The following is a 27,845-nucleotide window of genomic DNA, read 5'->3' on the forward strand; positions in this document are numbered from 1 at the left end:
GATCATACAGTACTTTTTATTTTCTGTCTGAATTATTTCACTGAGCATTATGCCCTCAAGATCCAAATGGCAGGATTTCATTCCTTTTCATGTGGAATAATATTCTTTTGCATATACGTACCAGATCTTCTATATTCGGTGATCTGTTGTTAAACATGTAGGTTGTTTTCATACCTTGGCTGTTGTGAATAATGCTGCAATTAACATGGGAGTCCAGACAGCTCTTTGAGACAATGATTTCATTTCCTTTGGATATATATATATACCCAGAAATGAAATAGCTGGATTATACAATAGTTCTATTTTTAACTTTTTAAGGAATGTCCATACTGTTTTCCATAGTGGCTGCACCAGTCTACATTCCCATCAACTGTGCATAAGGGTTACCTTTTCTCTACATCCTCGCCAACACTTATTATGTCTTGTCTTTTTGATGATAACCACTCTTACAGGTGTGAGGTGATATCTCATTGTGGTTTTGATTTATATTTCCATGATGATTGATGATGCTGAACACCTTTTCTTGTGGCTGTTCGCCATTGATAATGTCTTCTTTGGAAAAATGTCCATTCAGTTTCTCTGCCCATTTTTTAATCAGATTGGGGCTTTTTGGCTATTGAGTTGTATGAATTCTTCATACATTTTAGATATTAACCCCTTATTAGATATAGGATTTGCATATATTTTCTTGCATTCCATAGGTTGCCTTCTCATTTCATTGATGTTTTCTTTTGCTCAAAAGCTTTCTAGTTTGATGTAATCCCACTTGTGTACTTTTGCTTTTATTGCCTTTGCTTTTGGTATCAAATCCAAAAAATCATTGCCAAGACCGATATCAGGGAACTTACACCACATGTTTTGTCTAGGAATTTTACAGAGTCAGGTTTTACATTCAAGTCTTGAATCTGTTTTGAGTTTTTGTATATGGTATGAGAAAGGAATTCAGTTTTATTCTTTGGTGTGTGGCTATTCAGTTTTCTCAACACCATTTATTGAAAAGATAATCCTTATTTTTGGCTCTTTATCATAAATTAATTGGCCATATATGGGTGGATTTATTTCTGGGCTCTTGATTCTGTTCCATTTGTCTATGTGTCTGTTTTTATGCCAAACCCATACTGTTTGAAATCAGGAAGTATGCTGCCTCTAGCTTTGTTCTCCCTTTTCAAGATTGCTTTGGCAATTCGGGGTCTTCTGTGGTTTTATATACATTTTAGGATCGTTTGTTCTATTTCTATGAAAAATGCCATTGAAATTTTGGTAGGGATTGTATTGAATCTGTCAATTGCTCTAGGTATGGACATTTGAACAATATAAATTCTTCCAATTCCTGAGCACAGAATATCTTTCCATTATTTGTGTCTTCTTCAACTTCTTTCATCCCCATCTTATACTGTTTAGTATACAGATCTTTTACCTCCCTGGTTAAACTTATTCCTGGGTATTTTACTCTTTTTGATGTTATTGTAAATGGGATTATTTATTTATTTCTCATTCAGATAGTTTGTTGTTCGCGTGTAGAAGCACAACTTCTTTTTGTATGTTGTAAAAACCCTTAGAAGGAAGCATAAGGAAAAAGCTTTATGGCATCAGTCTTGGCAATGATTTCATGGGCATGGCACCAAAAGCACAGAGAACAAAAGCAAGAATAGACAAATAGAACTACCTCAAATTTCAAAACTTCTTTTTTTAAAAAATATTTTATTATTTGTCAGAGAGAATGAGAGAGTGAGAGAGGCAGGCAGAGGGAGAAGCAGGCTCCCCGCTGAGCAAGAAGCCCGACGTGGGGCTCCATGCCAGGACCGTGGGATCATGACCTGAGCCAAAGTCAGACACTTAACCGACTGAGCCACCCAGGCGTCCCAAACTTCAGAACTTCTACACAGAAAAACAAAAAAAAAAAACAAAAAAAAAACAATCAATTGAGTGATTTTTATCCTTCACTCTGCTAATGTGGTGTATTACACTGATTAATTTTTATATGTTGAACTGTCCTTACATCCCAGGAGTGAGTCTCACTTGGTCATGATTTATAATCCTCTCAGTCTGCTTTTGAATTTGCTTTCCAAGTACTTTGTTGAGATTTTTGCATCTCTGTTCATCAAGGATATTGGCCTGTGGTTCTCTTTTCTTGTGATATCTTCGTTTGGCTTTTATATCAGGATAATGTTGACCTTCTAAAATGAGTTTGGATATTTTCTCTCCTCATCAGGTTTTGTTTTTGTTTTTGTTTTTGTTTTTGTTTTTGTTTTGAAGTGTTTGAAAAGGATGAGTAAATTCTTCTTTAAATGCTTGGTAGAATTTACCAATGAGGACATCTGGTCCCAGGCTTTTCTTGGTGAGGAGGTTGAGTGATCAAATTTCTATTACCAAAATAACTGTTGTGAAAAGGTAGAAAAGGAATAGATGATACTTTTGAAATTGTGAATAATGATTATGCAGTAGCACTGTTTTCAATTTGAGAGGCTCTCATATTTGTAAGTCCAGTTTTTCCCCCTCACAATATCTCGGAGAGGCATTATTATCTTTATCTTAAAGATAAATGAATAGAGATCTTATTTTTTTAAAGATTTTATTTATTTACTTGAGAGAGAGAGAGAGCATGAGCAGGGGGAGTGGGAGAAGGACAAGCAAACTCCCCTCTGAGCAGGGATCCCGATGCAGGGCTCGATCCCAGGACTCTGGGATCATGACCTGAGCAGAAGGCAGACACCCAACCGACTGAGCCACCCAGGTGCCCCAAATGAATAAAGATTTTAAAAGGTTACCTGAATTTCTCCAGGCCAAGTATCCAGGAAGAGTTTATCCACATCATTTACTTCCAAGTCTAATGCTAAAGAGAGTTTTGAGGTCTGTCAGGACCCAGGAAAGGGATCTTGGAGGAATTAGCAGGAGTTTCCCTGTGGTTGTCATCCAAACTGGTCAAGAAATATGGTTTGGAATGGTTTGGAAAACCAAATGAGAACTCCTTTCCAACGCACCTCTAAATTTTCGGTCCTGTGGCTGGTCGCCACATCTCTCGAAGGAACTCACACAAGTAGGGATGATAGCAAAGATAACTGGAATAACCAAAGACACAGGATTTGAGGAGGAGGCAGGCATGTTTAACTGTTAAAGTAAATGAAGAGTCTAAGCATACATGCAAATTAATGGATGACCTGATTGAGGGAACCTGTTCAGAAAATTCCAGAGTTCCAGGATGGGAGACATTCACTGAGACACAGTAAGTCTAACAGGTGATAGGAAATTCTCCTTCACACTAAAAAATTAATAGAACTCATTAAACTAAGAGAGTAAAGCAGAAAGTAAAAGTAAACTCAGCAGGGATTTGGAGTCATTTGTGAATGACAGAGTCACAGATGGTTTCTGAGAGGGTTAGAGCTGTGCTTGATCATAAAGGCTGATGTCAAGGATGATGTCAACTGGCCCGCATCCTTGGGCTTCTGTGAAGAGCAGACCACTGGCCAGTGGCACAGGATGCTTCCTCTCTATGGCCATCTCTTTGTGCTCTCAATTCGGCCTTCAGGAAGGAGGTACCCAGAATGACACTCTCTACAAATTACTATTTTAAGAAACACTGTCACTTATCACTGAGCTTCCACTAATTAGCATTCAGGAAGGAGTAAATATAGCACTAACATAAGAAACGGTTCTGAAATGTTGTTTTGATGTATTTCAATCACTGGAATCAGGTCGAATTCAGTTCACTAATCTGTTTTCCTTTCATCTTTTCACACATTATTAAGACTTCTGCTTTACCAAGTATAATTAATGCTCTTCATTTCTTAATGTGGGGTCATCACCACCAGCTTCACAGAAATCATGTAATGTAGACTTTCACCTTCAGAACACACTTCTCCATGTGTCCAAAATAGAACAGAAACAGGCAATAGAGAGTGGGGCCCCTGGATTGCAAGTATAACTAAATTGGTTGGTGTTAAGCCACAGACCACTGTGAGAAATAACCAGGTAGAAGTTTGCCACTGAATTGACTAGCTAACCAAATCAAGCAGCTTTTTTAGGTACATGTCAAATTAATCTCATCATCTTTTAAATCTCCCTGGTGGGATCATTGCATTGCTACAATATTGGACTTTGTGGAAACTGGTTTTTAAAATATTTATTTATCCATTTGTCCACCATTTGTCAAGAGTCTGCTGTAGGCAAAGCTCTGAGCTGAGCATGGTGAGTAACTAAAATATGCACAAAGGATGTATTCCTGCTCTCAAAGAACTTAAGAAGGGGAACTGAGTGACTTCTGTGTATAGCTCCACCCATATAGTTTTACAACTTTGTAAATCATGAAGATATTTGAAATGTGCCCACAATGACGTATGTTGGTTATGACAAGGGTGACCACACTATTTATTGTTGGACTGAGGTATTTTGAGAGCGAAAGCAAGAACTATTAATAATCATGCTGGAACAACAGCCTACGCTGATATTGTTCTGTGCAAACTGAGATATAGCCTAGTTATTGCCCTAGAGGGAATGCATTATGTTTCCCTGGATACGCTTCCATTCTCTTCAAAATGTGGTTGAGGTCTATTATAGATCATTTCAGAAATGAGATGTACATGATACAAACCAATTAGTTGGCCAAGTGACTCAAAGCAAACAATGAGGTCAGTTGCATCTTGTTAGTTACCATTTTCTTGAATTATCTTCCTTGTTTTATACTCAAGAAGAACTTTGGCATTGGTTCCATCTATGCAGAACAGAGCTGTGATCAACCAAACTGAAAACTGCTGGTATGCAATCAAATATCATACTGTTGTCTGGTTCGACATTATGTGAATTTAATTTTTCCTAAATTTTAATTTTTACAAACGGAGAGTGCAGATTCTTATGTAATATGGCTTTTCTTCTTGAATGACTTATATTCCCTTCAGGAAATGAGGCTTCGGCTCATTGAATCCATAGCTGATCTTTTTTGTGAGAGCAAATGGAATGACATACAGAAAAGTAGGTACACTCAAGGGAATTTAACATGTGAGCACATTTAAATATCAAGATAACTGACTTGGAATTAGTAATTACTTTAATATTATTTCTATTGAAAACTTTCTTGACTCATAATACATATTTGTGGACTGTATGCATATTATTTTCCTAACCTTTGTAAAAACAAAAAATTCTTTATTTCTTAAAGGGCGTAAAGATCATGGCTATTATCTCTTACTCATAATTATAATTTCCGAATCACAGAGTGTTGCATGTAAACTGTAGAAATCTATTGGAAACTAATTGTATACAGAAAGGAAGCAACATATTAATACAGCTCATCCAAAAACAAATGGGCATTTGCAGTGAAATGTATTTGATCACTTGGAAAACATATTCATAATTGTCTCATTGTCTACCTGAGTTTAATTTAGTTCCACATATGGCTCTGAATATATATTACTTCCACCCATTTCCCCTAGTATTTCTTTGATAAACCTATGCAGATAGCAAGATTATGCTATAAAGGAAAACTAAGGTACCAGTATATTTGTTATTCAGAGTGGTAAAGTACATAGTTGTGCCTGATAAATGACTGAAATCACTTGAGTTGACAACCTAAAACTCAGGGAAAAAAATACATTTTAAAAGTAAAATGTTCTGGGGCGCCTGGGTGGCTCAGTCGGTTAGGCGTCTGCCTTCGGCTCAGGTCATGATCCCAGGGTCCTGGGATGGAGCCCTGCATAGGGCTCCCTGCTCAGCAGGGAGCCTGCTTCTCACTCTCCCTCTGCCTGCCCCTCCCCCTCTGCTTGTGTTCTGTCTCTGTCTCTCTCTCTCTCTCTCTCTGACAAATCAATAAAATCTTAACAAACAAGACCTACAAATAAAAGTAAAATGTTCCTTTGAATTTTTTTTAATTTTTTATTGCTATGTTAATCACCATACATTACATCATTAGTTTTTGATGTAGTGTTCTATGATTCATTGTTTGTGCATAACACCCAGTGCTCCACGCAGAACGTGCCCTCTTGAATACCCATCACCAGGCTAACCCATCCCCCTACCCTCCTCCCCTCTAGAACCCTCAGTTTGTTTTTCAGAGTCCATCGTCTCTCATGGTTCGTCTCCCCCTCTGACTTACTCCCCTTCATTCTTCCCCTCCTGCTATCTTCTTCTTTTTCTTTTTTCTTAACATATGTTGCATTATTTGTTTCAGAAGTACAGATCTGTGATTCAACAGTCTTGCACAATTCACAGCGCTCACCATAGCACATACCCTCCCCCTTTCCTTTGAATTTTTAACAGCCAGCATCAAGTTATGGATATAATAGGTACTCAGTAAATATTCACTAACTTACTGATATAATGAGTGTTTCTGAAGTACATTCAAAGTGGCAGTTTCTAGCTTAGAGAATCGTGTGTGTATATGTATTCAACTGTGGTATATGTATTCAACTTGCCCCACAGTTATTGAAATTAATGAAAGTGATAGTACATATTAAGTACAGAAAATTGGCCCATTTTTTCCTACCAATTTTGCAAAATGCAAAAGGCAAGTCTCGGTCATTAGTAACCACTTTGGTAATGAGATTGTCTTAAGGATAAGTGATTCACACTCTCCATTAAGGGAACATTTCCATCCAAATACCAAATGCACAGAAACCCTATTATTTATGCTGAAGTAGAATTTGATATAAATTGGCTTTTTCCTGAGCCAATCCCAGAGGAAGCTTAGATCCATAAAGACATGGGCTCACACCTGTAACATAATCACATGGACACCCAAAGAGACTCTCAGAGCAGCCCTCAGGGATACATTTAATTTGACTTTATGTTTGCTTTTAGAAAAGCCTTCCATTTTATCAGATGGACAGAGCCCCTCAAAATCTTAGTGACTGGGGAGAGGAGCGTAACTTCTCCTCAAAGATAAATATGGTTGAATTATTAAAATCCATGTCCTCTTAACTCATCTTCTCTACAGCAAGTAAGACCCAACCACATTTGCAACCTTGAAAAAAGACATTTTAAAGGATATGTTGCTTATTTCTTTTTGAGCTTCAATCCTCATTGCATTCCTCCTTGCCTAGTCAAATATGTATGTTCTCAAACCTTGCCGGTGAAACCTTCCTTGCTCCTCTCCCCTACGCAATCAGTTACTGGGAGTGTCGTTACGTTTCCACGCCATCCCAAGTGCACCTCTATCCTCTATCATAACATTCCCTATTTGTGGAGTGCTTACTCTGAGCCAGGCTGGGTGCTAAGGTTATTACACACATTATCTTATTTATCATTCACAAAAGTCCCAAGACTTAGGTAATAGTATTTTCCCATTCTACTGAGGAGAACCCAAAGTCAGGGAGAGCTTAGGTAACTTTTCCCAAGAATATCCAGCTCAGAAGTGGCAGTAAACCATCCACATTATGGGTTGTGTTTACCTCTAACCAATGAGCAACACTGCAATAAGTTATTTGTTGCCTTGTCCTCCATGCTGTGAGCTACAGGAAGGCACAAAAAATGTCTTGTTTACCTTTGTAACTTCATTGCCTGGCCATGGTGCCTGATAGAGCAGGTGCTTCAGTATTTACTGAGGAAGTAAATGACGGGAGGAAGGAATGGTATGTGGTTGGCACAGAAGAGGAAATGAGGATGTTTCCAGAGGTGGGGAGAAAAGAAGTTTCACACACAAGATACATGATCCAGGTCTTAAAGAATGAGCAGGAATTTTCCTAGTTAAACACAAAGAGCATTCCCCCCCACCCTGCCCTCCACCCCGAAGTGTTTTTGTTTTGTTTCGTTTGATTGTTACCAAAGTGTTAATTACACTGTTTTTCACTGAAGAAATTAAGCCACAAGTAAAGTTGTGTGCCTGTGAGCAAAGAGAGCTCGGAATGCCCAAGTCTTTATTCCTAGTAGAAAAGCCACGGTATGTGTATAATTATCTGCGGCTTTGACTATTAGTTCTTCTTTCTATAACTCCACTTTGATATGTGTGAGGGTTTGAGAAAGGAAAACCTGAGAAGCCGCCGTCAGAACTACAGACTTCCACAGGGATCATGGAGCAGGGCTTAGAGATTGGAGAGAAGGAAGGAAATTTATGGCACTGGCCCCCCAATGATAATAAACATCGTAAAGATTGTCGGAAAGGCCCGAAGCCATGAAAGGGGAAAATATGCTTAGGAAAAGTAGCTGGTGCCAGGAGAACAAGGAGGATCCAGGAAGGAGCCAGAGGAGGTCACTAGTGGAAAGAGCTCTCCGGCAGCCCCAGGAGCTTGGGGACCTAGATGGAATCTTCTGTATTTGCCCCAAAAGCATCATCAGGGAGACCAGAGCTTACCATTGTTTTTTACAAAACCGCTGGTCAGAAAATCCTTCCACAGACGTTTCCAAATGTTCTCCCTTTTCCGAATTCAGTGGAGCCTGAAGGATTTGTGCTGTCCAGTCCCACCTCCCCCTTACCAGCTCGTCTCCCCTCTAAGGCACCTGCCCTGTAATAACTGCTCCTGGCTGGACAGACGGACATTCTGGGCCTCTCGGCAGGAAGTGCGGTGCCTGATGTTCTCGTCAGTGGCTGCGGGCCTTCTGCCTCTCCCCGGCAACTGAGAGAAGGAGAGTCGTTTCCCAAAGTGACCCTTCCATGCACACGTTGTTTCGACGACGTGTCTGACAATGGGTAGGACGGAGGGAGAGAGGGCCAGGGCAGGGGGTCAGGGAAATAGAATATATAGTCCCGACTACCCTAACTTCAAGAAAACTATAATCTAGATTCAGAGGAAAAAAAAATAAGACATGTTGAAAAGAATTAAGCCCTAATTTTGTTCCCGAGTGAAAAGCACAGGATGAAGTCACGTAATTTTGGTCACTATGAGCTGTTACAGGAGGGGAAGTTTCCATGGAGCATATGGGAATTAAGCTAGGCCATGAAATATGAGAAAGATTATTTGGCGGACAGAAAATGGGAGAGCATTCAAGAGAGAATAAAGGTCATAAATAAAGACGTGATAGAGGGAAGAAATTTGGGTGACATGAACTCGGGAAAGTGGAGAGGTCTGCCTGGAACAGGCAAAGGATGCTGGCAAGTAATGGGGTAGAAAATTGGACGGATGAAGGGTAGTGCTAGATTGTAGATTAAATCGCTCAAGCTTCTTTTAAAATCCAGCCACAGAAGGAAGAGTTGTTCCATAATTTGGTGATTTAGGCCGGTGCTATGTTTTCCTCTGAGCTATTTCCTGTCAGAATCACCTGGGAGCCGCCACTCACTTTCTCACTAGAAGGGGCTTACCCCAAAAATGGTAGCAGCTTTCTTTAATGATGGTTTTATTTAATTAATGAAAGCTCCCCAGTGACATTCTTAGACTTATTCTTTCCTATTGGAATCCAAACCAATACAAACTATTCCTTGTTCCAGAAATTCTTTTTTCTGTATAATGTTGTACCGACAAGGAGTCTTCATTGAGCAAGTTTTGGTGGGTGGTGGGGGGCGATTGGGTTTAACTAGTCTATAAAAGGAGGTATTCTTTTTTTAAGATTTTATTTATTTATTTGAGAGAGAGAGAGAGAGAGCACGAGCAGGGGGCATGGGCAGAGGGAGAAGGAGAAGCAGACTTCCCACTGAGCAGGGAGCCCGACGGGGGCTCGATCCCGGGACCCTGGGATCATGACCTGAGCCAAAGCCAGACACTTAACCTACTGAGCCACCCAGGTGCCCCAAGGCAGGTATTCTTTAACCCAATTTTTTATTTCGGCTAATTAAAAGTTTTCTGTGGGCATAGTTTTATTACTAAGTCTTGCTTTAAGCACCTTTTTAAAAAAAAAAAAAGAAACAAACTTCATTTGAATCTTTCTAAAGTTCTTATTCATTAATTGAGGATTTTCAGGCCTGTGGTGTTTTGGTCTGAGGAGGTTCAAGTATAATCAGATTAAGTCTCCCTTCAGTAAAAATTGAGCAAATTCCCTAGATCACCACCAAAAAAGAGTCTTTGGGGCAATACACAAAATGTTATTTCTCATCATCCTAAAGTATATAAAATCAAAAATTATATTTATTCACTTCAAACAATGCCTCATTGGGGCGCCAGGGTGGCTCAGTCGTTAAGCATCTGCCTTTGGCTCAGGTCATGATCCCGGGGTCCTGGGATTGAGTTCCGTATGGGGCTTCTTGCTCAGCGGGGAACCTGCTTCTCCCTCTGCCTGCCTCTCCCTCTGTCTCTCGGACAAATAAATACATAAAATATTTGTTTTAAAAAAACCATGCCTCATTGAGCAGATCAATATAAAATGGACCCTATATCTAGCAGTAAGTGGTTTGAACATTTTTGTGATTAGTGCAATCCATTTTCAAAGCTAAGGAAGCCAGGAGACTCTGACAGTGAGTCCTTAACTGTCGGCAGGGAATTAACAGCTCAGTGCACGAGAAACCCCGCTGCTCAAGGCTTCAGGTGACCGGGATGATCATGGCGCCTCTTCTACCTGCAGCTCTGCCTTCTCCGATAGGGACTTATCCTCATGACCAAAAGCAGCCAGCACACGATGCCTCATTTAATCCTAACCATAGAGGTGTAATTTCCAATCTACAGGTTGCAAAACTAAGGCCTGAACAAGTTAACGAATCATTAACTAAACAAGTGTCAGGCACTTCATCAAAACTCAAACCCTTGTCCTTTTCTCTAATACACAATCTTGGGTTTCGTTTCTTAATTTGTCAAGTGCAACACTTAGAGACTGTTTTTAAGCAGACCGCCCTCCCTGAAAATTTTAGAAATGTTAACATTTCTCAGTTGTAAATGAGTGTTTAAAATAGATACCATTACAAATGATTTATAAAAACACAAGTTTTTCATGAAACCAGCAATACCCAGGGAGCTCGGTGGAATTTTTGGAAGAACGGCTCGGGGGGAGCAAATGAGGAATGTAAATGGGAAAGAGATTGTAAATCCGCTCTATGTCCCTAATGGGATCCAGTATCTATTTACTTTTGCCATTAGGTCCTGTGAATGCTAAAGATATTAACAGCTGGTAGTATGTAAATTATCCCAATTGGCTGCTCCTTGAGGTGAAAGGTTGTGTGTATTTGGGCTGATAGAACTCCATTGCCACCTAATTGCCATTATAAATGCTCCTGAATTATAGAAAATTATAGAAACCACTATAAGCACCTCGATTTAAATATTTATTTGCAGAACCTTAAGTAATAGCATTGAGCTTCACATTCACCTCGTGGGGTGAGCTGAAGAGGTACAGATTCTATATAACTGTATAATTTGTCTTCTGCCCTGAGACAGAATTCTTGTCATGACCGGGGAATATGGACCATTGCTCCTTTGAGGAAGAAAATGCACACCTTGTTCAAGAGGCATTCTGGGACGTAAAGAGCCTGGGATGCGTTATGAGAACCATGAAGATGATGGGCAGGTACATAAGGGCAAAACATCTACGTGGCTACCTGTTAGAATAAAAGAGTAGGCTGTGTCTTGATTATTGACTTACAGAGCACTGTTAGCCAGAGCAGGATAAAGGAAGGACACCATCTTTGGTTCAATTCCTTTTTAAGGATTTGTTCACTGATTTATTCATTCCAGTGAACCCGGATTGCAATCAGCATCACAAACTCTTACTACATTCTTCATTCAAAGTGAGGTCCAGATTGGGGTGCATGGATCTCTAGAGCTTTCCTCTCTAGCTGGCAAGTATCCCAATTATCACCTGGCTCTCTCGGGAGCTGCTCATCAATTATGGTGAGTCATCTGTTTTTGCATTTGTTTAAATTATGCCATGTAAGTTATCGACTCAGTTCAAAAAATTTTGAGCACCTACGATATGTCATGAACTCTGAAGTTGACAGAGGAGGAAAAGGTGGTATATTTTGTTTGAATACAGCTTTGCAAATATAGAACAGTATGGATCTTGAAATCCTACATTAAGGCAGAAGTATAGTATGCCCTGAATTGAAGGAATCCATGGTGGAGAATATGCCAGTTAGAATTTTTGCTACATAAAATAAAAGTATGTTCTTATAAATAAACGTAGTTAGACTTTATAGCATTTTATATACATGCAGTTTTGTCTTTCTTGATTTTCTAGTGGTGGTGTAGGATAACCTTCTTGCATCAGACTTTTTATATAGGTGGTCATGTGCCATTGCAATGAGACAGCTTAAGTGCATTTCAGGGGCTCCTGTATCACCATCCTCATCAACTGGCATTTATTGAATTCAGGCACTATAGGTAGTGAAATATGTGGGCACGTTTTCACATAAATAATGTTGAGGCCATTTTTTTCTATCTATAAGAAAATAGGAACTCCAATGGTTTTGAAATTTAGTGTCTCAAAAGGAGTATAAAAACAACTCTGCGGTTCTCCATGGTCATGGAAGCCTTCAATCCTCAGGCAATGGGTGAAATGGGAAAGCTTCCTTAGTTTGCTACTAAATGTTCCCCAGGGTCCTAAACACATTATGGCCTCCTTCATTCCAGCCAGAGGCAAGGGTACCAGCGTGTTTTGAGAACCAGGTTTAAACGCCGTGGCATCCAAAAGGATTAGCTACTTGTACTTGGAGATTAGCAAATGGATGTACAATTTTTAATTATGCATAAATTTCAAACTTTCTATCAAAGTCAAATTGTGCTGATGTTAGTCAAACCTAATCTAGGCATTGATTCAAGAACCTGCTGATGGAGTAAAAAATACATGGAAACTTGTTAACAAGAAGTACAATTATCTATATCTCAGCAAATAAGGCCAGGGTGTCATATAATATGCTGAGCTCAGGCAGCCCGGAGCCAATGAAGATCTCTTTCTTTTCTTCACCGTTAATATTTACAGTTGGAAGCAATACATGGCTGCAATCTAAGTGCTGCACCTAAAAAGGGAGTTGTTGGCTTGATACCTTGTTTCCTGACACTGTGAAGCCCTGAAACAGCTACCTTCTTAATCATTGCCTGGTAACATTGTGTTAGAACGAGAGGGTAAGCACATGGCTGTTTTATACAAGCAACAACCCTGGGAGATTGTCTGCATTGTTTAGTTATTTTACTTCTTGATAGACATGCTGGGGTGTTAAAAGCATAGGACTCAAAGTTGTGAATTATGGGTCCTTTTCTTTGTTCTCCTCCTGATTTTTTCAAGGTCTATGCAGGCGCTGTTTATAGAAGCAGCTTGCCTCCCAGACACCTACTGTGTGCTAGTCACCTTCCGAGAGTTCACAAAGCCCTGCCCATCCATCAGCCGGCTTTACTGAAGCGAATTCTTACATGCAAAGTCCTAACAGAAAAGAGTAAGCAAACATGGATAAGCAGGGATGCATGGCTTGTTAGATAAGCACTGTACATAGTAAGAGACCTGAAAGATAAAATCAGCATTATTATTCTAGTCTCTGTGTGTAAATATGTCAGCTAAAGGTAACAGAGTTGAAATTGAGGGTAGATTTGAGGTCACCGCCATATCGTACATTACCTAGGATGCGTCTGTGCATCACTGAACAAGCTCTGACAATTTGGATGCTAGGTCTGCTGCTTAAAAGCCATGTGACTTTGGACAAATTGCTTAAATCATCTTTTAAATAAGGGCAGTCATCTCTGCATCATTAGGTTGTTGTGAAGATTAAGATGAGATGCATGTAAAATGCCATGAACCTATTAAATCCCCCATTTTTAATTACTTTTCCTTTTCCCCTGTGTATCATCTTCTAGTTCCAAAGTATTTTACAGGTAATCCCACTGTACAAAATGAACTAGATATCGAGAAGATTGATTGCCCAAATAATCAAAACCAGGGTGTCATCTTCCCGGTAGAATTATGCATCTATTCTACATTCCCGAGACCAGGAAAAGAGCCCTCAAAAATCCTAGCAAACAAATGTCAGTAAAAGATACAATGAAACCATTTGATGGAGGACCAACTTCTATGACCCACTTAAGAATAAAGATGCCTGGGCGCCTGGGTGGCTCAGTTGGTTAAGCAACTGCCTTCAGCTCAGGTCATGATCCTGGGGTCCTGGGATCGAGTCTTACATGGGGCTCCCGGCTCGGCGGGGAGTCTGCTTCTCCCTCTGACCCTCTCCCCTCTCCCCTCTCATGCTGTTTCTCTCTCGCTTGCTCTCTAATAAATAAATAAAATCTTTAAAAAAAAAAAGAATAAAGATGCCTTTGAATGTGGAGGTGGAGGTGGTGTGTCCTCAGGCCTCCCACACGAAGGGGAGTGCTTGGCTGAGTGGAGCTATGTTGTGACTCCTTTTCTCTTCCCAAACTTGTAGCTACTCCTTGTGTTGTTAAATCACAGCAGATGGCTTCCTTTTACACCCAGTGCTGTCAGTGGAATGTAAATGCATCTCCTCACAACACTGAAAATACTGAGGCTGTGTGTTTAATCTGTGCTGTGCAAGCAGAATGACCCTGAAAAGAACATGAGTACTGAGCACGTTTGGAGGATTGGCATCTGTCCTTGTAAACAGAATTGGGGAGGGTCTTTCAAGCCTAGTGACTAATCACGGTTTTCTTCCTGAGGCTCTTAACACAGTCCTATCCCTGAGGACAAGTAATCTAAATGGTGATTGAATAGAAAAGTTACAGACTCAAGGGAAATATTTTTTTTAAAGCGGGGAGAGGAGTGCTATTCTGGGGTGTGGGAAAAAGAGGAAAGAGATGTACTGCATCACAACATTGAAGAAGCTTCATTTAAAATTTGAATTCTCACTTCCAAGTCTCTTGGGGAGTTTAGAAAACAAAAATTTCCTTTTGATTTAGATTATTTAAGTTAATAAGAGGAATATTCTTCTGGTAGTCACTTCAGAATTCAGAAAAAAATGTATATCATTCCAATGTCAATATGATACAGGATATGAAAGAATGCAGTAATCAACAAAGATTACCCTGAAAAAAAATCTCCTTACATTTTGAGAATATTAATAGTAAATTATAGAAGTAAAATATAATCAAATACTTTAGCTGGGTTATTTCATTTCTTCTTAAATTGATCTACAAACTGGGTAGGAAACAGAGAATCTGACCTTCTATTTTACTAAAATACTAAAAAAAATCACTAAAAATTAGTCCATGGCAGAAGGAGAAGAGGAGTCTACATGTGATTTCTCCTTTGAGCCTTTTGTAGGAAAGGAACAGAATACTTGGCACGTCCAAGACCTGTCTTTTCCGGCAAGGATCTCCTAAACTATTATTTCAAAAGATAATGCAGACATTTTTAATATTATAATTAATGTATATACTTAGATAGAGACCCAAAGGTACAAAGTAACCATCTCAGTTACATTGTCTGATCTAATTTTATAATAATCTATTAAGTTCTGTGCTGAATTTATACCTAGAGTTAGGGTAATTTTAGTTTGGCTATATTTTTAAACTAATAGGAAAATGCTGTTAGACTTTATTTTTGTCTCCCCAAAAAAGATTGCTTTACATTCCTCATTACTAATATAAATATATCCTTTTCCCCATTTGTGTTCTTGGGCATTTAGGTGGACTGTTAACAAAGTCAAACATAAGGTTTTCCTGTGTGTGTGTGTGTGTGTGTGTGTGTGTGTGTGTGTGTGTGTGTTAATCTTGCCAATTTAAAAACCTACAGACTTTTACCAAATGGCTTATTTGGAATTTGAAAACCTGACTTCTGAAAGAATTCTTTATTTCTAAAACTAAATACTATTTTATTTTATTTTTTTATTATGTCTAAATACTATTTTAATATAAATCTTCACAATGTGAAGTTTCCTATCTTTGCTGGCTGTAAGATACCTTGGTGTTTTAAGTTGCTTACAAACTCATAAATTTTAGTAATGTTCACTTGGGATCTGACCAATCTCAGTCTTACAGTATCCATCTCTCTTTAGACATACCATGTCTCCAACTATTTTGGACAGAGAAGGCTGTGCAGTTAAAGGACCCCCATTAAAGCATGCTATGTGTCTTTCATCTTGCACTAGGCAGACTTTGAAACTGAAAGTCCAATAATTTGATGTAAACAGACAATGACAATCGAAATGGCTACTTAGGAGATTATTTAAGAGAAGGTGCAGGGTAGACACATTCATCAATGAAACGCTGGAAGAAAGGGTTTTTATTTCTATGTTTGCTTTTTAAAATAAGAATAGAGTAAATGGTACAATAGATTATATAAACAAGGACTTCAGTGACAAGCTGCCCAAGTAAAAGTAATATATTTTACATGGGTGACTTGATGCCACACTTTATCACCTCCACGAAGGGAAGCCAATTTGAGTTTGGTCAATAAAATACAACCTCCAGAGTCGGGCCCGGGCACAGCTGACCGTGTGGTGGGGCCTGGTGATTTGGCATCCCCTTCAGCTGGGACACAGCCAGAGGTGGCCCTGCTGCCCATCTGGGGGATGTCGGATGTTTCGGTTCTGTTTGACTCATAAACACTTCTACAGGTATGTCAGGAGGGATGGGGCCAGTGGCCCTTCATGCTCTGGTAATTCAACGCAGGTCTGAAGCATAAGCGGGACTGGTTATTCCAAAGCTGGATTTACTGCGGTCTCGCAACTGTTGAAAATTGAACTCTGTGTGCTGCAAGGAAGGGGTGACGGGGGCATCTCATTATAGGAGGCGATTTTCTTCCAGAGGCTGGAATCTCTGCTGAATTACTGAGGGACTTACTCAAATGTAGACTTGGACCAAATAATTTTCTGATAAGTTGGCCATAAATCCTCAGTAAAATAAGCTTGGTGTTCTCAGCATATCTATTGGCTTTTTGATCATTTTTATGGCTTTCCTTTTGCTGGTCAAATTATCCTTATATGCTCCTAAAGCTCCTCTGACATGGATTAAGTCAACACAAACCAATAGACCTTCATTACTTTGGCAACTGGTTTTGATTTGGGGCAATAAATACAAGGACACAGACTAGATTACCTTTGCCAAAAGGATATGTGATAAGCCATAAGGATGTCAGGGATCCGGCAACTCTTTTTCCTGCATAATGTGAGAAGGAATTAATAGCAGCTGAACCAACTGAAGAGAGTTGGAAAGAAGAAAGAAATCTGATAGAGAAAAGAGCCAAAGTGCAGCTTTTAGGTCAAGAATGAGGATGCCAGTGGATCATGGGAAGGTCCGTGCAGGCTGGCTGTGTGCCCGGCACTGTGCTAGGTGCTGGAAGACAGGGTTAGGGACAGATCGATGAGGAAGCTAACATATGATGTAAGCCATGAATATCTTAGTGTCTAGTAGGGGAGATAAGACCAGCAGTGGGAACAAGATTTACTGGGCAATAAACATATAGAGAAGAGAGAAATCAGCAAGATCTGGAACAGCAGAGGAAGATAGTGGAAAAGCAAGGTCTACAAATTTGGCGTTTGGAGGTAAACATTACTTTAAAAATATTATTGTTCCAAGTTTTTTTTTGAGGAGGGGAAGAAATGGAAACCTGAGGAAAATCAGAAAAAAATTGTATAATGAACACATGTACACCCTTCCCCCAGCTTCGACAACTTTTTTTTAACATTTTGCTACTGTTGTCTGCCTCTGTGTATATACACACACATTTTTTTGCTGCCTATTTAGAAAGTAGGTTGCAGACATTTTAACATTTTATCACTATTTCAGCAAGTATCTCCAAAGAGAAAGACCTCCTTCTACAGCCATAATACTGGTATCACATTCAAGAAATTTGTCATCACCCCATAGTCAGATTTCTCCAACTGTCTCAATAAAATCATTTATAGATTTTGCTGTCAATGCAGGATACAATCAATTGCATTCAGTTGCTAGTTATCATGTCTTTTTAGTGTCTTTTAATCTCAAAATCCCTCTGCCTTTTGACTCATTGGCTAAACATTCTCTTGCTTTTGAAATTATGTATAAAAATCAATTGACATAGGTATCAGTCACCTTCTAAAAGCCATGCATGATGGTGGAGATGGGGTATAAAAAAATAGAAACCCTTTTCTGCCCTACAAGCCCCAGGTTAGTGAGGGTCTCTTGGCATATAAATAGAAAGAGAAGCAAACATTTGAAGTGGATACATTTGTAATGAAGGGTACAGGTCATATAAGCTAGGGGAGACCCAGCAGAGAATATACATGAAATTGCTCCTGTGATTCTTGCCCCCTCCGCTTCACTGGGCGGCGGGGGAACAAAAACCATCCTGGAATGTATCGAGGTGGGTTCCGTGCCCAGGCTGGGTAAACCCTTTGCTGATAAATGTGCTGCTATTCCTCATTCTACTTCTGCATTTGTGGGTCTCCATAAGCACATAGTCCTCCCTAAAACTTCTCAGGCAAGCAGGAAATGTGCCAGCACCCCAGCCATGCTTCCTGTTCTTCCTGCCACCGGTTCCTGGTGCTGCCCTCTGCCTCCAACATCTTTCTTTGCCTCATTGTCCCAGTGACTTCCTTTGAGAAACTTAAAGGGCGTCATGAAGTCCACCTTCCTTCTCCTTTTCTTTTCTTTGCACTCACCTGGAACATCACACCTCTCTCATGGAACTGTGGTTGTTTATATAGCTACCCCAACCCCCAGGCACTACCACCAAATAGTGAGTTTTTAAAAGACAGTGGCTATGCCTTTGAATTCCATATGCCCAGGACCTAATATGCTGCCTGAAACTTTGAAGGCATTCAGTAAAAATTTATTGGGTGAGTGAATGAACGCATGAACAAATGAACAAATGAATTTCACTACCAATCAACTTTCTGTCCTATTTTTTAAAAAGATTTTATTTATTTATTTGAGAGAGAGAGAAAGGGAAAGCATGAGCAGAGGGAAGTGGAGAGGGAGAGAGAGAAGCCGACTCCACGCTAAGTGGGGAACCTGATGCGGGACTCGATTCCAGGACCTTGAGATCGTGACCTGAGCTGAAGGCAGACGCTTCACCGACTGAGTCACCCAGGCATCCTTTCTGGGCTATTATACAGAACTCTTCTTATGACTGAAAAGAATTTAATAGTGCATGAAACAGAGCAATGAGCATTACACGTGTGGGAGTCAATAACAATAGCCCCTTTGTGCAAAACACTGGACTTTGTATTATTGAAAAGTTCCAGAGTAAATAGATACTCATTCCTTACTGTCCTAAGGGGAGGGCCAGAATTTGGTCAAGCCCACAGTGAGCGACAGGAGCACATTCAAGTACACACTACATGTTGTGTAGACCCGGATACAGCTGGCCTCACACGTATGGTGAGCCCTGGGCTTTGCTGTGTAAGAGACTCTGGGAGTAGAGACACATAGGCTTCCCTGGGGAGGCTTTGCAGAGCGCAGAGAAATTTCCAGTGGTGTTCTAAAAGGAGGCGAAGTAGGATTGAATAAATGGCACGTTTCAACATGGAGAGGTGGCATTGACAAGAGCAGATGATTCCTATCTGAGAAGGGGCAGTTAAAGAGAGTGGCTGTGCCCGGATGCAGGGTGCTAGTCGGGCTGTACGTGATGATGTCCTTTCACAAGGAAATGGGGGGACATGAATAAAGTAATGACTTAAAACTTAGCAATTTAGGTTTGGGATGGTTACATTTGATATAGTAAGCTCCCATGGTCTTCCATGCCAGGTAAGCAAGGTGATTTACTTACGTATTGTTTATTTGCTGTTTATATTTTTATAGGGCTGGCTGGATGGTGTAGATTCTAGGGGGAGACACAGTGGCTAGAGGACACGTAAAAGAAAATCCGTGTATTACCCCGGCTGTGACTGGGAATGCAGAAGAGAGAAACAGCAGAGTGGTAGGGGACTCAGGTCCGAGCAGGGCTGGGTGTGGAGTGGTGAAGAGGGAAAGCGCGTCAGGACCGACACACTATGATGTTAGCAGCCCACGATGCTGTGTCATTGACATGCGGAGTCTTTAGTTAACAGCCACTGTTCTCTGGAATGAAAAAAGAAAAGGGAGAAAAAGGGAAAGGAAGTATGATTGTCCACCTACTTTTACTGTGACCAAAATGGGCCAAGATAATGTCCAGTGGTTCACCTAACAGACACAAAAAGAATGTTTCACACGTAGCAAAGGATAACGGGCGGCTGCTTGTTTTTGTTCTTTTTTTTTTTTTTTTTAATCATCTCTAGCAGCTCCTGCTTGTGCCACCAGATAATTTCATCCTGGTTATAAGGGGTGGGAAAAAGGTAAAAACAGACAGATTCTTTGTGGCTAATTGCACACAAAGGAATAATATCAACTGTCTTCATGGCCCTCTGGCTCCTGGGCTCTGTCGTTCCTTACCTGCCCCACCAGTGCTGACCGGCAGCCCCCCAGAGACGGTGCCTACCCTGCAGCGGAAGTCTGAGAACAGGTTACTTCAGTTCCCCTGCCAGACACGCGCTGGGGTCTGCATTTGGTAAGAACCCCAAGAGGGAGAAGTCCTGCGTGGATGAAGTCTAGAGCTCACTGCCTGCTGCTGGACAAGCTCTTTAGCTTTTAACTCCCTTCTGTCATAGGGCAGTCATTGCAGTGTCTCTGTGGGACGGACTTTGTTCCAGGCACTGGGGAGACAGACGGGAACAAGGAAGACAAGCATCTGCACTTCGATGGAGCTTCCGTTCCAGTGGGGGAGACGGGCATGAACCACATAGATGTCTCGGGGTGTTGTGTATTAGAGAGAAATAAAGCTGATTACAAATAGAGGGTGATCGGGAAGGCCTCCTTGAGAAAGTGAGAGGAAATGATCGTCCCTCCCTAGTTGGGTTGTTAAGAGAATTAAAATAGTTTCTGTGTGCACAACATCTGGCAAACCCCTGACCCTATTATCTTGGAACAATAAATTTACAAAAAAACATAATAAACTCTTGACTGTGGGCTGCTGGGATTTAGTTCTTGTATGAGACAGAGAGAGAGAAGTTTTATTCATAAGCCCTGTGTTCCTAGGGAAACGATTCTATCACTTACGCCACTCGCTTAAGGAGAGAAAAATGCAAAAGCAGTGTCTCCAAACTTTTAGCTTCCTCTGTGCTCCTGCCTAAAATCTGGCATCTTAAGGAAGAAAGAGGTTGGAGACATCAGGGCAAGAATTACAGACACAGTGCCTCAACCAGCAGAGACAGAGACAGTTTCACTCACCTCTGTATTTCTAGCTAGCATTCCACTGGTACAGAGTACGTGGTCGATAATTATTTGTTGAATGCAGGAGTAAGTGTGTCCTTTTGTGATCAATGTCACAGTGCATTTCACATCTCAGAATAATCGAGCTTTTTCTCTAAAGGGCTACGGGAGGACACACGCTGTTCTTGGACTAATGCATAAAAGAGGCTGATGGTTTCAACTAGAGCTAGAACATCACACATGCAGCCTTCTGCTAGATCTAGGTCTTGTTGCTCCTCTATCTCCCATGGATCCACACCAGATTTCCACAGTAGCTATTCCAGACTTTTCAACAGACCAGATACGGAAATCACTTGGGAAGTTTCCCCGGACAGCACCTTCCAGTGCTGGGGTTGGCCAAACTCTCAGCTCAGCCTAGTTTTTCCATCCCCAGACTGTCGTGACAACCCCCAGTCAGTACGGCCCACAGGGAGTGTGATTACGTGGTGAGAAATAGTGAGAAAGACTTCATGTAGGAGTCCTTTTTCCAGGGAGGGACTTCAAACGCTAAGTGCAGTCTTCCACAGTCCTGGGAGAGAGCTGGAGCTCACCGTTGTCTGGTCCCCAGGAATCCCCAGGGAGAGCATGCGTGTTTCTAGGAGAAGCAGAGCAGGGGATGAGGAGGTGGAGCAATGCCAAGGAGAAGAATGCTCCTCAGCTTGCAGTTTTGACACCCTATCCTCTCCCTCCTCTGTCCCTTGACGCTTGCCCCCTACTCCGAGGGAAAAGTGCAGGAACCCTGTGATGCCCACCCTTTGTTCACCTTACTAAGCCTTTTATTCAGGGAGAGGCGTGTCTGGCTGAATCACCCCCTCATTGTGCCAGGACACTTCCTAAGTCCTCTCTTTTGGCTTTCCCGGACTCTATTTTCCCCCCTTATAACTGTAAAGTGGACAGTGTATTTATGGTTGGAAATTGGCTGCTGCAGCAAGTTTAATTTTAAAAACAGAGTTCTGGCAGGTATTCAATATTACTATGGAAATGGCTGTTTCTAGCAATTCACTGATAAGCTATAGTTCAAGGACGTAAGTCTGTGTGGGAGGTTTTTAACATCCACCAAACGGAAGACCTACTTGTTGCAATAGTAATTCACAAGCACTGCTCTCCTCGGTCTTAAATATGGAATGTTCTTCTGTTTTTTTGTTGTTGTTGTTGTTGTTGTTGTTGTTAATTTGTGGGATGAGAGCTTAAGCCATGTCCTCATTTTGCTTTGGATACATAGATAGGAGTGACATATTATAACCAGCTTTTTAAAAACACATCTTTAAGGTAATTTCCCCATTCTTCCCTAATTCTCATACTAGTACATATTGGCCTTACTTAGCTACTCATGTCACACAAAACAGCACAAACTAGTTTCAAAAACTCACATACTGAACCTGGAATGTAACTGGTGGTCAACAGGCACATTCAAACATTTTAACTTCCCATCTTAAACTGTCTCTAAGGATTTTTACATAACATGTATAAGTGAATTCTAGGAAGGACTGTAAGTAGTTCAGTCCTTTCCAGGACTTTCAGCCTGGAAAGCTTTTCAGGCTTTCCAGGAGCCAATTTTAAGCCGCAAGCATCACCACTGTTTAACCACAAATGTACTTTTCGCTGTTACAAAACCCAGGCTCCAGAGAAAGACGTTCTAACAGGTGGTAACTGTAACATCAGTCCTTGACTGTCCTCGCTTTAAGGCAACGCTTCAGTATTTTCACTTGGAAATGTGAGATCAAATTTCCCGAGAAACTCTAGAATGTTTTCTCTTTTTCCCAGACTCCGGCCAATGTGTGTATTGTTTTCACATCCTTCTGAATGCTGTCACCGGCCCTAAATATTGTGACAGGCAGATCCTGATGCTGAGGACAGAAGTGGTCTCATTTCTTATTCTTTCCAGACAGGCCAGCTCATTTTGTGTTTTCAAAATGAGGGTGAACTGTTCAGCAATCCATTAGTGAGGGGCCAGTGGATCCTGATGGGCCAGGGTGATAATGTGCAGGCCCCCGCCGTCCCCACGCTCGGCCCTGAATGCTGACATTTGCCAACAGCCGGTCTGTGGCTGGGAGCAGGACCAGGGACACCAGCCAGGGAGCGGTCACTCCGGGTAATGATAAACTAGAGCCATGATGAGGACTGAGTCCACGCCTCGTGAGCTGCTCTCTAAATGCCCAAATGCTACAATACTCGGACCAATTCTGAGACCTGGTGATTCCTATCCTCACTTTACAGGTGGGGAAACTTAGCCTATCTGTAAACTACACCAGTGGCAAAACTGCTTTTAAACCCATTCTGTTTGTTCAGCAAGTACATACTGTTTCCAGTCTCCCTTCAGAAGAAACACAGTATTAAATTCCTTTTAAAGAATTAAAAAAGGGGGGGGCGCCTGGGTGGTGCAGCCGGTTAAGGGTTTGACTGCTGGTTTTGGCTCAGGTCATGATTTCAGGATCCTGGAATAGATCCCCCCATTGGGCTCTGCACTCAGCTCGGAGTCTGCTTGAGACCTTCTCTCCTTCTGCCTCTCCACCTCATGCTCGCTCTCTCTCTAAAATAAATAAATTTAAAAAAAAGCAGGGGGGAAGTATGGTTCCAGCATATTCCAGCATACTCTCAAGTGAAAAGAATCAAAATAAGGCTTGACAGTTTCCCCTCAGAATTCCAGAGTGTACCTTTGCCTTGGGTCATATGTAGGCTACAACCAGTCAGTCAGTGTTTCAGAATGAATCCTCTTTAGGGGGGGAAAAAGGAACACCTATTTATTTTATTCTGCAAACACAGAATTCAAAGTAATTGCAATTTCAATTAACCACACGTAAAATATACATTTTAAAAAGATGCAAACATAATAACTGAATACAGATTGTAGCATGTCATTAAAAAATCATCTTACACGAAAGGTGTAATTAATTTCGGGTCTATCTTTTCAGAAGAAGGTTCCTCAGAACTGCGGTGTGAGGGCACAAGCCAGCCGGGCAGGCGTGGCCTGACGTCCGTGCTGGTTTTCAGGACAGTCCTGCGCTTGGAGGCCTTCATCAGTCCCTAGCAGTTTCAATTATCAAAAGATCCATTCTGGGGCTGTGTATTTTAAGCACAGTTGAAGAATAGCAGAGCAAAAAAGGCCTTTCAACCATGGGAATTCAAAAGCAAAGGGCCCTCAAGAGGCGATTTCAAAACCCTACTCATTCAGCTTTATTCCAAAGCTTAATGACATGCTCTATGTGATAGAGTTAGGCGAACTGTTTCATCAAAACCTTTATCTGGAGCTCGGAATTGCAATATTAGGTTTGTAGGTTGGCTCCCTTGGCCATATACCGCAAGGTACTGAGGGAGTGCTAGTTTATCTTTTATAAGTAAATAGACTTAGGGAGGATGAGAAATGGCATAGAAATGGCCAGTCATATTTTTATGTGTTGAGAACTTACCATAGGCCATGTTTTGTGTTATTTTGCATTCATTTTGTTTCCTTATTCCCAAGGAAGACGACACAGTTTACTGGACAGATTTAGATGAAGCCAACATTGTAGGAACAAGAGTGTACATTATCTGAAGGTCCCTAGATAATACCAAGGGTTTTTGCTGGTCGGATTCCATCTGTCCTTCTCAGACTTTTGACCTCTCAAGGCCAAGTCTATGAATCTATTCATTTTTCCCAGCCCACAGCTATCTTTGCAGATATAAGATGTAATGACTCACAAAAGGACGGCCACACAGTATGGCAGGAGAACTCCCCCTGTAGTGGAGGTAAACCATTTTGCTCAAAAACTACAGACTCTTGTGATTCTAAATTCTCTAACTCCTAAGCTCCTATAACTGAGGGATGAAAAGTGGTTACAACCCAGAGTTTTTTACAGCAATGTGAAAAGTGGAGAGCAGAGAAGAATTATGTCTGTCTACTAGCACAACATACCTGAATGCTTTCTGAAACTAGCTTTTCCCAAACTGAACTTATCTTCCTGCACAAACCTGTTCTCTCCTCCTAGGTCCCCTGTCCCAGGGGAGGTTGTCCCCAGCCACGCGGCCATCTAATGTGGAAGCATCGGCCATCTTGTCTCTCTTCTGCTGTTCCCCAGCCTCACACAGTCTGAGAGGGAGCAACTCTACCTCAGAAATCCCCCTCAACCATTCTTTTCCTTCAATTCTCATTCCATTGGTAAAGTGAGACCTAGGTCATTGCTTGTCATGACTAATAAAATAAACTCCTATTTTCTCCACCTCCAGTCTCTTCCCCACCTTCACTGTCACCATCTGTCACCCTGTAACCAGAGCCAAATTAATAAAACACAGATCAGATCATATGATGCTGCTGCTCAGATTCCTTCAATGCCCCCCCCGCACCCCTGCCACTGACTATAGGACAAAAATCCGAATATCAGTGTGGTACTTAAATTTCTTGTAAATTTAATCTACTTTACAGTTCTATCTCTTGCCAACTTTTAAAATCCTTTCCCAATTCAAACACACATTCTTGGACAATATTTTCAGTCACATTGGATTTCTTACTGTTGCCCCAAACTCTAAGGACTTTTATGTTCCCTTGCCTTTTTTATTTCAAGCTGTTCCATCCAAATAGAATTTCCTGCTTGAAATATTTGTATGTCCTTTCATACTTCAATGAACAATCACATGCCTCATTCCAGTATGACTCCACCTACACCCCATTAGAATTCATTTATGACACTATCATAATCTATATTTGTAATGTATTATGATCATTGGTGCGTATGTGTGTGTGTGTCCCCTCCTCTTCTCTCATCACCAGAATCTGAGCTCCAGATTCCAAACTTTGTGTAGGTTTGTTTTTTGGGTTTGTTTTTTTTTTTTGCCTTTTTTTCTTTTCTTTTTCTCAGATTTTATTTAAAGTCTAGTTAGTTAATATACAATGCAATACTGGTGTCAAGAGTAGAACTCAATAGTTCATCACTTACATACAACAACTTTGATTTATCTTTGTATGTTTATTTCCCAGCTCAATGAAGTGTTCATAGCAGACAGTCAATAAATATTGTTGAATGAATGAATAAACCGATGAAGTACATTGAGCAGTAGTGAGGACACCCAAGACAACACTATGAAGAGATACAATATTATATTAGTTGCATGATACTTTAAATCAAGGCACACTGAACAACAACAACAACAACAAAGACTAAGGAGAATGAAGATATTTAAAATTCCCTAGGATGTTCAAATAAAATTCCATACATATCAGTAGCTTTGCTTGGTAATGTGGGGTTGGGTCACAGAGAAAGCTAAATGGTTTAATCGCACTTTTACTGTGACAGAACTATTTCTTTGAAAAGCAGTTAAAAAATTCACATAGTGACTGCTTCCTACCTTTCATATTGCTCTTGCAACTAAATCACAGACGCATGTTACCCAATGCTCGAAAGTGCTCGGCAAACCCAGCGGAAGGAACATTAAAGAAACCATTGTGTCGGAGCAACGCCCCTGACTGAGATCGCGGGATCCTCCCGACGGGACTCTACGTGCAGTTTTCTGTTTCTAGATGTTTGGTGCGACATCGAGCGCCTGTGTTTTTACAACAATTCAATTGTCACATTGAATCCAAATCAAAGCGATGACTATGGAAAGGGCCTGCGGACCAGCACGTTGCAGTCCCTGCTCTGTCTCGGGATCTTTCCCAGCTAATTTAATTTGTTGCTTCTCCCCCACCACCTCACGCCAAAGAAGGATGTAAAACAACTATTCCTTCAATCCAAAACCAGAGCTTCTGGCAAGGGAGGGAAGATACCGTAAATAATGTGTTTGTATAGATGGAGAACTATTTTACAAATATAAGTGCGGAGGTATCTTTTGCCCTTGATGTCATAGGAACGATCCCAGTCACAGAGATGAAGACGCAGAGTAAATCGAGCAGATATTTCACGCCACACTTTCTGACACTTGACCTTGGCTGTTACATCCATAGTCATTTTCATATGACCTGGGAATAAGAAAAAAGCTTCCCTTTCATACCTTGGTCTTTTTACAGTACTGAGCAGCATCAGCGTTCTGGTTGGTTTTCATTCCAGGGTAGTTGCCATGTCCTAAACATTTACCTTTTCTCTATAACTCACCTCCCCATTATTTCACTCCTTCCAGTTGGCAGATGACTTGATCTCGGACATTTTCACCGCCATTGGCTCAGTGACGTCCGCCTTGCTGTTGATCCTCTTTCTGGTGGTGGTTGCTTCTGTGGTTGCCACCCACAAAAGGGCAACTCAGGGAACCTACAGCCCCAGCCGTCAGGAAAAGGAAGGCTCTCGAGTGGAAATGTGGAGCATGATGTCACCCCCTGCTGTGGAGAGGCTGATTTAGGAGCATTCTGTCTCCCTGAGAAAGAGATCCGCACACTGTGAATGTGATGACCACACCTGAGTGTCTTTCTGACCTACCTGGACTTATCAATTTACAACTGGGGTTTCACTTTGGCCACCTTAAAGACTTTCATGGTTCAACCTGACATCATCGTTTTATTATATTAGCCATTCAATCACAGAATAATGTTTCTGTGTTGGTAATTTCAGCCTCAAAAATATCTCCCAGAGAACAGTGTCTTCTGGGAAAGGCTCTAGTGCCTATCACTTAGCCTTTTTACCCCTGGCAACTTGGGGACACCTTTCTTAGTTTGCCCATTAGCTGGCAACTGCATTTTTTTTTTACACAAAAACTACAAAATGCATTTCTCACTCTTCTTGTCATGTGGTGAAAGGTTTTAGTTGTATACCTATGATGAGATGCACACTTTTCCCCTTTAATCATGGACTCAAGAAGGCCATGGGGATGATCTATGTTTAAAAAGTGACCCAACGTCAACTAATAAAAATGGAAATGTGGTTATTCCCCTGAGTATTTTTTGTATTTTGTGATATTACATGTGACAAAAGTAGC

General features: G+C 41.0%; 1 protein-coding gene across 2 annotated transcripts in view; it reads left to right on the top strand.

Annotated features, from left to right (window-relative positions):
* CRB1 (crumbs cell polarity complex component 1) overlaps positions 1–27,447 on the top strand; it is a 222,803-nt gene extending 195,356 nt beyond the window's left edge. For both annotated transcript variants that reach the window (XM_025855301.2, XM_025855302.2), the window contains one exon: positions 27,057–27,447. In XM_025855301.2, coding sequence (XP_025711086.2) covers positions 27,057–27,272 — 216 coding nt within the window. In that variant the 3' untranslated portion in view covers positions 27,273–27,447. The remainder of the gene's footprint in view (positions 1–27,056) is intronic.
* The last annotated feature ends 398 nt before the right edge of the window (positions 27,448–27,845 follow it).

Source organism: Callorhinus ursinus, unplaced genomic scaffold (assembly GCF_003265705.2).
Source record: "Callorhinus ursinus isolate GAN/ISIS: 27379988/994484 unplaced genomic scaffold, GSC_fseal_2.0 scaffold57, whole genome shotgun sequence".
Lineage (NCBI taxonomy): Eukaryota > Metazoa > Chordata > Mammalia > Carnivora > Otariidae > Callorhinus > Callorhinus ursinus.